Source organism: Macaca fascicularis, chromosome 7, assembly GCF_037993035.2.
Source record: "Macaca fascicularis isolate 582-1 chromosome 7, T2T-MFA8v1.1".
NCBI classification, from domain to species: domain Eukaryota; kingdom Metazoa; phylum Chordata; class Mammalia; order Primates; family Cercopithecidae; genus Macaca; species Macaca fascicularis.
In genome coordinates this window covers 135,543,513-135,555,945 of record NC_088381.1, presented here as the reverse complement: position 1 = coordinate 135,555,945, position 12,433 = coordinate 135,543,513, and the positions used below count along the sequence as shown (strand labels likewise).

Genomic DNA, 12,433 nt, shown 5'->3' with positions numbered 1-12,433 from the left:
TTTTCAGGAAGCCCCTTGCACCTCATCCTCTTGGCCGTGAATTTAAGTTAAAACACTGTTATGCTACAGTAGATTAAAAGAAACCTTTAAGATAACGAAATAAACCATCTTTGTTCAACTAACATAATAGGCATAATTGTCAGGCCTTCTGGAAAAGGAAAAGGCTTGGTGTTGGGTGGGGGAGGTTTTCATCCTGCTTGTTGGCAAAATGTATGCCATCTCCAGTATGACTAGGAACCTTCCAGATGCCTGCCTGGAAATGAATCAAGTATGAAGGCAGAGGAAATCTCCCACTTTGACTAGCTAAACTCCATTCCCACTTTTGAACTCTAATGTATTATCTTCATCTGTTAGAGCACCACACCATATGCCCTGAAATGTAGTTATTACTGCAAGCCTCATTCTCATCCCTGCAGGCCTGAGCTCTGGAGGCAGGTTCCACATCTAACACATCTTTTGTCTCCCAGCAGACTGACCCAGTATCTTGTACTTGATCAAGAGAAGATTCAGCCATATGTTAGTTATTTTATTTGGACTCCAGTTACCTTCTGTTAAGGTTTGAGAACTTCTGTCAAAGTTCTCAGTATTGTTCCTTTGGCCTGGAGCAAGTGGAAGGGAAGCTTAAACCAGAAGAACCTATCCAGACCTGCTAACATGCTTACCCTTCTAAATGCCTCATTGCTCTGTAGAAATTAACTTTTTAGTTGGTTATTCTGGATGAAGCATGATCTGAACAAGCTAGTATTCAGGAATACAAGTATCTGAGAATATTTAGGGTGGCCATAAAGTCTGGAAACACAGGCGAATGTACCTGATGGTTTATTGATATTACACTATAGTACATGATGTGCTCAATGCCATATGTCCATTCAGCATCTTCCCTTATTAGCAATGTGTAGTTGAGTGTATGGTGCCAAACTGCAACCAACAGGTGTATTACTGTAGCATTTCCATCATTTCCTGCACATGGACCTGTGGTTCCTGATTTGTCTCTTGATTTCCACTGACTAAACCTGCACCTTTAGCATATCCCAGAAGTGGGAATCAAGGTTTGCAGTATTAGAAATACATACATGATTTATGTTTCCAGACTATTGCCACCCTTTAAATTAAGCAAACTGCTTTAGGTATCTAGTTGACAGCATTATAACAGTGCAGTGGCACAGTCATGGCTCACTGCAGACTCAACCTCCCAAGTAGTTGGGACACCTGGCTAATTTTTGGTAGAAACAGGGTCTCACTATGTTGCCCAGGCTGGTCTTGAACCCCTGGGGTCAAGTAATCCTCCTGCCTTGGCCTCCCAGAGTACTGGGATTATAGGTATGAACCATTGTGCCTAGCCCCATGAGTGTCTTTTGGAGTAAAATATTGTAGCATGGGAACAAAGAGACAAGCCATGGCCGCTGCCACGTATAAGTGCTAGAGGTTATAACCCCTGCTCTAAAGTGGTGTTTTTAGGAAGCAAAGCAGAGAATTGAACTCCCAGGTTCTCTGACCAATAACCTAAGGACCACTGGCAACATCTAAGATTGCAGATCTGAGAATCAGATACTACCTGCCTTTCTATACTGCCTAAGGTTCTAGCAGGCTGTGGCACTAAGGAGACCATTTCTCAATGTCAGTTTCTATCCCATCTAGTCAATGGTTCTCTATAGCCCCGAACCTTTCAATCTGGGGTCTCTATCCATACCGTAGTTCCATCAGATGGTTACTGAAGCAGTATGATTTGGTAGTTCTTTAAATTTTGGAATGAAAGGTCATTTGAAGTAGCTTTAAAACCAGAAGCTTTCTGACAGAAATGGAAACTGTTTGCAAACAAGTATGAGTTTTGGAAAAGTAGCCAGTCTTGTAGCCAGTCTTGATAACGTAGAATTCATCTTAGTACTCTTTCCATCAGTCATTCTCATCTAACTGTATCCCCCTTATTGGAGATCCTATCAGGCTCTAGTACAAGACCTACCCTACATAAAGGACCCAAGATATTGTCCAATTTGCAGATTTCTTCAAGAGATCAGCTTTAACTCCAAATTCACAACTCCCAATGAACCAACCTCTTAGAGTGCAATTTACAGTCTTGGTCTTGCCTTCTTATCTTAATCTGTCTTTAGATAACTCAGACACAAAGAACTGCATCAGTTTGACAATTTATTCTGGTATTTAATGTTTAAATTATTAACAATTAATTTTTTACTCCTTATTACCTTAGTGTAATTTGGCAAGAGCCATGTCCAAGCATGACTCTAAAGTAGTCCTTTTTATTAGCATGGCCATATAATTTTTAGCTACAAAAGTTCAAGCAAAAACAAACTCTGCAATGATGTGGAATATCAGAAAAGATCCTTTGCAGGCAAGAGACTCCAGCATATTTACCTATTTTGTTAACAGGCTGCAGACCTGGTTGCTACATACCTGTATTGTGTATTTCCTCAGCAATATACATGCCTTCTCGATAGGTTAGTCCCCCTACAACAGGAGTTCCTGTGGCTGGAGCCAGTGTAGGGTCAAATGCATCAATATCAAAACTCAGATGGATTGGTCTTTGTCTCCTAGAAAGGAAGAGAATAAAATAATACTTAACTGGTTGTGCTTAGACACTCATCCTTCTCATGGTTGCAACTCCTTGATTTTGTTGCTATTAGTCCTGGTACTTTGTTAATAAAGCTATTAATACATTTCCAGGCTTTCTATTCTTGGAAGTTACTGAGATTGGCAATATTAACTTCCTACCTACCACTTCATGATACTGCCATTTGTTCTGCATGCCTCAGACAGACTAACTCTCATGTATGTTTCTGCCTTACCCTGGGTATTAGAACCTCTTACACTAATAACTGTCAATAGAGGGATTTCTTCATTTCTAGATGAGATTGGGCTCTGATACAGTCTAATTTAAATTGGCTTGATGTAGGTTATGGCTGCTGTTATTCTCTGAACCTAACAGCAGCTGAAGTGAACTCTAATTTTAGGTCTGCAGTTTTAATATCTTCCATTTCTAACTTCATTATAGCCCCAGTATCCAAAGGCTGAAGCTAACAACTAAGTTTCTTAACAGCTTACGAAATGACATACTACCAGATAACAGTTCCGACATTAATAACCCAGAAGTAAATAGTTGGTATTGGGAAAATGCTCTTAAAACTACTGTTTGATTAGTATTCATCTGCCATCTTTCTACACTGCCAAGATTTGCTTAACATAAAACTCATATGAAACAGTCGTGAGACTGGGAAGAATGGGACAGTTGAAACAATAAATGCTTGTCATCTCAGAAGATAAGCATTAAAGATGGAGATCAAGAAAAATTCCTGAGACAGAAGATCTAGGCAATGATTTAGAGGAAGCCTCCTCCCAAAAACCCCAGAGGAAGAATATGACCTGTGTTTCATATTTTACCTTTCTGAGCTATTTAAAATTATGTGTATGTTTTTGCTTTTTATTTTAAAAGTAAAGCTGCTGTTCTCAAGAAACAGGCTAAAGTGTGTTGCCCACTGGGGGTTTGCCCTGACATCAGTTACAGTTACTTACTTGCCAATCAGCAGATCAAATGTTTGTTCCATGACCTTCTGGATACCAAGTCGATCAATGTCTCTCATGGAAAAATACTGGATATCATAGTTCTTTAAAATAAAACTGTGATGAGATATAAAGGAAGGAGTCCTTAGTTTAAAGAGCATTTTAAATAAATGCATATTTGGGGGAGGGGGTGGGTTTGTTATAGTGACCTACAATAGACCAAGTCGAGCATCAGCCTTTCAAATGGAACATAATTGGCTAGGACGGGCCCTAAACTTCAGCCAAATGCATCAACTTACTGTTCAGGGGGGTCCACGTCTCTTAGACCAATATACACAATACTTGGGGAAGAGATACAAGGTTTGATCCAGGAAAATCCTGGTAGTTGTGGTACCTATGAAAGGGAGGAATGGACAGGATTAATCAAGAATTCTTGGTCTCACCAAGATCATCACCATGTGCCTCCTGGGTATGCAATCTACTTTCTTCTGCCACCCACAGGGTAAGTTTAGAGCAACACAGGACATACTCCTCGGGGAAGGAGAAGTGATGAAAGGTGGAAATGTTTCAGAAGGGCAGCTGAGGAACAGTAGTGCTTTCTCACGAAGAATAAAATCTCTAAGGTTGTCTTGGTTTCTCATTAACTTACCTAGTAGCTGGAATACTGCTGATTAGCCCTTTTCTATCCCATTGCACATTACTGACTTATTTACAGATTGGTTCTTGAAGCATAACCTGGTTGCCATCTCAAGTTGGCCAGCAGCCGACACAGGACTTCTGCCCAATGAATAATCTTTGTAGTGTCCTGGTTTGACTTGGTCTCTCACTGAGGGGAGGGATATACAGAGTCTAGTCTATGCCTAACAGGGACTCCCATAGCTTCTGAGCTGCTCAGGAAAATGTTACCCAGAGGTCATCATGGTTTTATTTGTCTTCTAGAACAGTGTGTCTGAGAATATGGCCTGGGAGCCTCTAACCAAGAAGTCCTCAGGCTGTGGGTATACCAGTTGCTATAGTTACTATCCCTCCTTGCTTTCTTACAAGGTTATGAGCCCCCCCCCCCCCCCCCAAAGAACAGGGACTATGTCCTAGTCTTTATACCCCTAGCATCTGGCAGACTGCCTGGTCCATAATAGTGATGAACAAATGAAGGAGTGGTAATCCACACTCAACCCCACCCTTCACACAATCTTACTGAACTAGACCAACCCCAGCAAAACCCTGCAAGCATTCACCTTTCTTTCCATTTTGGCCCACTGACCTTGTCCTGTAGTTCTCTGAGGAGAAATGAAACTGGCTGTCCATGGAGATTTCCTGATGAAGTGGTAAGGGGTGTGTTGATGTCAGCATGGGCATCAACCCAGACAACGCAAAGGTCTGGGCAGTGTCGGGCATGGCCGCTAATGGTACCAATTGCCAGGCTGCAAAGAACAAATATAATCTTGAAGGCCCTCTGCTTGGCAAACATGACCAATAACAAATGTCCTCAGCCAAAACAACTTATACTCTCTCCACAGGGCAAAGCCAGGGCCTAGACGGAGGCTGGGTTTGGGTGAAGCAAGACCTGTAGTTGTAGTTCCCAAAGATTAACCTTGAGTGATTTAGACAGGAAGAAATATAAAGCCCTAGAGATTCCAAGCTGGTGACTGGCTACCCTGCAGTGTGACAGATGTCACTGCTGTCCGCAAATCCACGTAATTTTATCCATTAGCCCTGGCTCAAAAAAGTACCTCAAATATTTGTTCAATGAATGAAATCAAGTTAAGCCAGACAAGATGGTGTACACCTGTAATCTTAGCTACTCAGAGAGCTGAGGTGAGAGGATCACATGAGCCCAGGAGTTCAAGACCAGCCTGGGCAACATAGTGACACCGTGTCTCCAAAAGTGAAAAAAAAGAAAATAAATCAGCCGGGCGCGGTGGCTCAAGCCTGTAATCCCAGCACTTTGGGAGGCTGAGACGGGCGGATCACGAGGTCAGGAGATCGAGACCATCCTGGCTAACATGGTGAAACCCCGTCTCTACTAAAAAATACAAAAAACTAGCCGGGCGAGGTGGCGGGCGCCTGTAGTCCTAGCTACTCGGGAGGCTGAGGCAGGAGAATGGCGTGAACCTGGGAGGCGGAGCTTGCAGTGAGCTGAGATCTGGCCACTGCACTCCAGCCCGGGCGACAGAACCGAGACTCCGTCTCAAAAAAAAAAAAAAAAAAGAAAAAAAAAAGAAAATAAATCTTGGTAAATGATATGGTCTATAGGTAACAACTCACCAAACTCTGAAAGAAAAGCTCTTGGAGACATTAACAGGGTAAACCAATTAAATACCTCATTTAGACCACTAAATCTACCTGCTTCCTAAGTAAAAAATCACTAAGTAAAAAGGTTTATTGCATGTTACCTTATATATATAAGCATGGCATTCAATTTTTTTTTTTTTTTTGAGACAGAGTCTCGCTGTGTTGCCCAGGCTGGAGTGCAGTGGCATAATCTCATCTCACTACAACCTCCACCTCCTGGGTTCAAGCTATTTTCCTGCCTCAGCCTCCCGAGTAACTGGGATTACAGGCACATGCTACCGCACCTGGCTCATTTTTTGTATTTTTAGTAGAGATGGGGTTTCAACATGTTGGCCAGGCTGGTCTTGAACTCCTGACCTCAAGTGATCCACCCAGCTCAGCCTCCCAAAGTGCTAGGATTACAGGCTTGAGCCACCATGCCCGGCCTCAAATATTCTTAAAGTGTTTTTCTGTTTTTGCTTTTCCTTGTCCTTGGGCTCTGCTTAAATTAGCCAACTGTCCTGTCTCAATTCTAAGAATACACCTGATGAAATAAATGTGGGAGAGCTTCCCAGTAACCAAGGAATTTGACATACATGGGAAATGCAGCTTAAGCATCTTAGGACTTCAACCATCCTTGGTCAATATAGCATGAGACAACTATTCTAGGCTCCATGTCCCACACTGGTTGGGTCTTTTGAGGAATAGCATGGTCTAGTGAAAAGGCAGTGGATTAAGTCAGAATACTAGAGTTTTAGTCCAGGAAGAGCTGTGTGACTGAAGACAAAGCATCTAATTTCTTCAGACTTCAGTTTCCTTTTCTATGAGATAGGGATAATAATAATACTTGACCTGTGTAAATCAGAGTTGCTTTGATGATTAAGGTAGTAATATATGTTATGCCACATAAAAGGAGCAGTGACCTAAAAATGCCTCTTCTTGAAAATGTTCAACATCTGTTCAAGTTACGCACTTATCCCTTCCTCTCTAGAATTTCAGATTGCCTAGGTTTTAACATTGAGCCGGTAATCAGTAACATGGCTGCAATACAGATAGCCACAAGAAAAGAAAACAAGATCTCTGGTAATCACACTGATAGGGGTCCCCAAACAGTGAGACTTGACCAGAAGTCAGACGAGAAGACAGACTAAATTTCCAGAGACCACACTGAGAAAGGAGGCAGGAAACTTGCCGACTGGTTACTTTAATTGAATGGCCTTGTCATCTCAGTAGAGAACCGGGGTGTGACCATTTTCTTCAACCTGAGTCTTTTTTTTTTTTTTTTCATCCCAAGGAGGAATCTACCTGCTTCACCAGATGTAACAAAGATTTCATTTCTGTTCAGTGATCTGAAAAGCTCTCTCAGCACCTCAGGGAAAATAATCACCGGAAGAGTCACACTGGATTTGAATTCCAGCTGTATTTCCTGGTTCTAGACCTTGCATAAGTTTTCTCTCTTTCTTAATTTGTTTATTTTTAAGAGAACTGATCTCACTGTGTTGCCCAGACTGGCCTCAAACTCCTGGGCTCAAGCGATCCTCCCACCTCAGCCTCCTGAGTAGCTGGGCCTGCAGGCATGCACCACTGTGCCCATCTTGGATAAGTTCTCATATGTCTGTCCCTACATGCTTCCAGCAGTAAATGATAAAACCGTATCTACCACATAGCATTGTTAGCAGGATGAACTGAGAATATATATGGAGTGCTCAATACTCCTAGTACTTCAGTGCCTTTTTCCTACCAAAGACCTTCATTGCTTAGTTCAAATCACATTCCCTTGTGAAATCTATTTTAGTCCAGATTGATCTCTTTCTCCTTTGAAATTCTGTAGAATTCAATATTGTTGTTTTATTCCATGTATATTTATTTCATCTAGGCCTTAATATATCACAAATTTCCTACAATCTGTAGCACTGCTGAGAAAATATCAGAACAGTGCTCAATCAAGTACATGCTGATTCAGGAGGAGACAGGATCAAAGGACTGACTGCATGAGTCACTAGGGTGCATATTGTGGAGGCAGAAAATGTATGCATGGCTGGGCACAATGGCTCACGCCTGTAATCCCAGCACTTTGGAAGGCCTTGGTGGAAGGATCGCTTGAGCTCAGGAGTTCAAGACCAGTCTGGGCAACATGGCCAAACCCCCTCTCCACAAGAAATACAAAAATGAGCCAGGCATGGTGGTGTGCACCTGTAGTCCCAGCTACTTGGGAGGCTGAGGTAGGAAGATGACTTGAGCACAGGAGGTGGAGGTTGCAGTGAGCCGAGATCATGCCACTGTACTCCAGCCTGGGAGACAGAGCCAGACCCTGTCTCAAAAAGAAAGAAAGAAAGAAAGAAAATGTAGTAACATGCCAAAGGGGATTTCTAACAGTTCTGTTAGCAGAAATGCTAACAAAAACTCTCAAATTCAGCCTATCAATGGACCTTTCTAATTCTCCAAAGTCAAAAGATAGTGTCTCAAGAAAGCTTCCCAGGAGACAAACATGTAACACAGTGCCTAGGAACCTTGCCTAGGCAGTTGAACCTCTGAACTTGCTGTGTCTGAATGTACTTTTCTTACTATACAATGTGTCATACAAAGAAAGCCACAGTGCCCCTTCAGCAGCTCAGGATCTTAGGCATTTAAATGCTGTTTATTTTAATATCTACCCTAAAAATTCTGTAGAGTATTTTTCTCCAGATAAGGAAACAGGTAAAGAAGCTAAGTGATGAGCCCAAAGCACCATGTAATCCAGCCCCTCACCACCCCTGGCTCCCGGCTTACCTGTGGTCTCCTCCCAGTGTGACACAGCTGTAGCCATCTGACACAGCTCTGCTAACCACCTCAGCCAGTTCCTGGTTGGCAAGACCCACTGAGCGTGGATTCACTATCAGGTTGTTGTAGAGATCATCTTTGGGGACTGGAGTAAAACTCAAATCTCCAAAGTCTTTTAGGTGGCAGCCTGGAAACAAATGAGGGATGGCAAGATGAATTTTCTGTGCTATCTCCAACTCTTACTAGCCTGGGCCACAATGATAATATGTGACAAAGTACACATCATAATCATTTTGTCACAGCAAAATTTAAAATGTCAAATGACTGTGGGAAGATTATCTTGATCCTATTATGAATAGTTTTGCAGATGTTGGAAACTGGAACTAAGAGATGTCAATTGACTTAACCCAACAATAAAAAAATGGTTAACAGTTAGACCTCAGATATTCCAGAGTGATAGAGTAGAAGTAAAATATCAAAAAGAACCAACAATTTTAAAGAAAATTAAGAACCAACAATTTTAAAGGAAATTAAGTACTATTAAGTTAGCAAAAATACACAGAGATTCTCATTTTTTTTTTTTAAACTTTCTTTTTGTAGAAATGAGGTCTTGCTATGTTACCCAAGCTGGTTTCGAACTTCTGACCTCAACTGATCCTCCCACCTCAAACTCCCAAAGTGCTGGGATTATGGGCATGAGCCACCATGCCTAGCCAAGAAATTAACATTTTACAATCTTTTATAAATCAAAAGCCAATCTGAAACATCCTAAAAGAAATATCTAACATTTATTGATTATTTCCAAGATCCCAGGCATTGTTCTAACTGCTCAACATATATTCTTATTTAAGACTCAGAACAATTCTGTGAGGCAACTAAAATGTGCTTATTCTGTGGATGAGGAAACTGAAGCCAAAGAGAAGTAACCACCCAAGTTACACAGCTGTTAAGTGCCAGAATCAGGATCCGAATCTAGGCCATCCGGCTCCAGAGTTTGCACAGGTTGAGTACCCGTTATCCAAAGGCTTGGGACCAGAAGTGTTTTAGACTTTTTGTTTTATTTTTTCAGATTTTGGAATATTTGCATTATGTATATTGAGAAATCTTAGGGATGGAACTCAAGTCTAAACACAAAACTTGGGTTTCATACACACTTTATACACATAACCTGAAGGTAATTTTATATAATATTTTAAATCATTTTGTGCATGAAACAAAGTTTGTGCACACTGAACCATCAGAAAACAAAGGTGTCACTATCACAGCCACCCATGTGGACAATCTGATTGTTTGGCATCACCATCTTCCTGACTGTGAATTTATATGCTACTGATAGGCAGTAATTTTCTTGCTTTTTCACACATAGGTACTTAACAGCAGAAAATATGGCATACCATTAATACAGTGTGTTCAGGGTAACTTGTAATGTCATATTGGTGCTCAAAAAGTCTCAGATTTTGGAAGACTTCCGATTTTGGATTTCTGTATTAGGGATGCTCAACCTCTATCCTTTACTATGCAATTTGTCTCCTAAGGAATTCCTCATGAGTCCAGCACTTTAAGAACTAGTGCTATATTCTCACAGCTTTGAATATTTTCCCACCTAAGTTGGATGCTACATTTAGGGTGAGAACTAAATAATCTGACTCCATCAAACAGGGATCTGAACTATCAGAGAACAGAACATTGACATAGATTGTATTCTTAGGGTCCCAGTATTGGTGGGGAAGGGGCAGTAACAAGGTAGACATGGCATATCTTAATATTGGCAGAGATTTGTGTTAAAGGTTTGGATTAAGAGCAGCATAGACTCGTCATGAATTTAAATTATAATTTTGAGCTTTACCTCTTGAACCCAAACTCGATCCAAAGCCAAAAATCTGAGGAAATATAAAAATAAAAAATGACCATAACAAAAACCCATGAGGCCAACCAAGGAATTGCTACCAAGAGATATTGGAAACAAGACAGAAAACTTTATCCTATTCTTTTTTTCCTCCCCAGCCCTTGTGTCACCCAGACCTATTCTTAAAGGTAAGATACACCTACAGCAAGAATTCTGTATTTATCTTTTGGCCATTACACTTTAAGGAATAGTCGTATAAAAGGCCCTGACCTGGAGAAGATCCAGACAACTAGATAAAAAGGTAGTGGGGGCAGGGGTAGGAGGAGAAAAATATGACAACAGGCCAAAGACATTGTGAACCAAGAGAAAAATGTGAACCAAATAAAACATCTATAAAAATCTTCTATTAAAAAAAAGACAAAGCCGGGCGCGGTGGCTCAAGCCTGTAATCCCAGCACTTTGGGAGGCCGAGATGGGCGGATCACGAGGTCAGGAGATCGAGACCATCCTGGCTAACACGGTGAAACCCCATCTCTACTAAAAAATACAAAAAACTAGCCGGGCGAGGTGGCGGGCGCCTGTAGTCCCAGCTACTCGGGAGGCTGAGCCAGGAGAATGGTGGGAACCCGGGAGGCGGAGCTTGCAGTGAGCTGAGATCCGGCCACAGCACTCCAGCCTGAGCGACAGAGCGAGACTCCGTCTCAAAAAAAAAAAAAAAAAAAAAAAGACAAAAAGGTATGAGTAAAGTCATTATGGACTTCACCAAATCTCAAAATATGGAGAAGATACTTTAGACTTAAGAGAATGAAAGTTTTAATTAACCTTCAAGTCAATATCAAGTCTTTACTCTGTTGACAACTCAATCCTGGACTGCACAGACTTTTTGTTTTGTTTTGTTTTTGAGACAGGGTCTTGCACTGTTACCCAGGCTGGAGTGCAGTGGCACAATCTTGGCTCACTGCAACCTCTACCTCCCGGGTTCAAGCAATTCTCCTGCCTCAGCCTCCTGAGTAGCTGGGATTACAGGTGTGTGCCACCATGCCCGGTAAATTTGTTTTTGTATTTTTAGTAGAGACAGGGTTTTGCCATGTTGGCCAGACTGGTCTCGAACTTCTGACCTCAAGTGATCCGCCTGCCTCAGCCTTCCAAAGTGCTGGGATTACAGGCATGAGCCACCGCGCCCAGCCTACTGCACAGATCTTGAACAATTCCTGGATGTTTCTACTTTCACCTCCATGTTTATCTCAGCACTCTCCTTAAATCACATCAACCATTAGGTTCTTATTAGATGTAAGACACCAGGGTATGCCTGCTGATTTATAGTATTAGGTGTACAATTATAACAGATTTATACTCTTTATAAATTTATATTTTGGTCATTGCACTTTAAGGAATAGTCATATAAAAGGCCCCAAACTGGAGTTAAATAATATTAACTAACTTTTCAGAACTATTTGCCAAGTGCTTTCATTCAATCCTCATATGACCAAGAAGAAACACAGGGGAATTAAAGTGCTCAATCCAGTGGATATGTCACAGAACTTGGGGACTACCCAAGTCCAATCATGCAAACCAGGATGTAGACTCAGATAAACGTGAGAGAAAACAGTACTCACTTGTATTAGAAAAAAGCTGCACAAAGCCTAAAAAATGAACCTAAAGAGAATTTGGCAATCTTACAGCAATATTCCCCAGGAAGAGAGATTGAATTTCATAGGATTTTGGTCGCTAATTCAGGCCATCACTCTGCTCTCATTACAGGTGCTAGAAGGGTACTAACTTCTGTCGCGGGTTCATCAGATTAATTCCCAACCTGGGTAGTGGATTCTGTCAACATTGTCCGACTCCATTTACTCCGATGCCATCTTACCAAACAGCCTTCTGGCTATTCAGTTGGTTTCCTACATGCCTTAATATGGGCAAGAGCTTCTAGACAGTGGACGCTGGAAGGACTACTGCTTCACATAATTATGCATGGGCACTTAGGTTGATCCAGCACCATTAGCATGAGTCTGTGGGTCTGAAAGCCTGATGAGCTATGCA

The 12,433-nt window shown here is 41.6% G+C and overlaps 1 protein-coding gene across 1 annotated transcript in view; it reads right to left on the bottom strand.

The window, feature by feature from the left end:
* The window catches only part of ARG2 (arginase 2), a 34,633-nt gene that overhangs the window by 1,119 nt on the left and 21,081 nt on the right, over window positions 1–12,433 (bottom strand). Inside the window, exons 3-7 of the mRNA XM_045397563.2 lie at window positions 8,554–8,731; window positions 4,775–4,934; window positions 3,813–3,907; window positions 3,526–3,630; window positions 2,410–2,546 (exon numbers count right to left, since the gene is read on the bottom strand). Of these exons, the coding sequence (XP_045253498.1) occupies window positions 2,410–2,546; window positions 3,526–3,630; window positions 3,813–3,907; window positions 4,775–4,934; window positions 8,554–8,731 (675 nt within the window). The remainder of the gene's footprint in view (window positions 1–2,409; window positions 2,547–3,525; window positions 3,631–3,812; window positions 3,908–4,774; window positions 4,935–8,553; window positions 8,732–12,433) is intronic.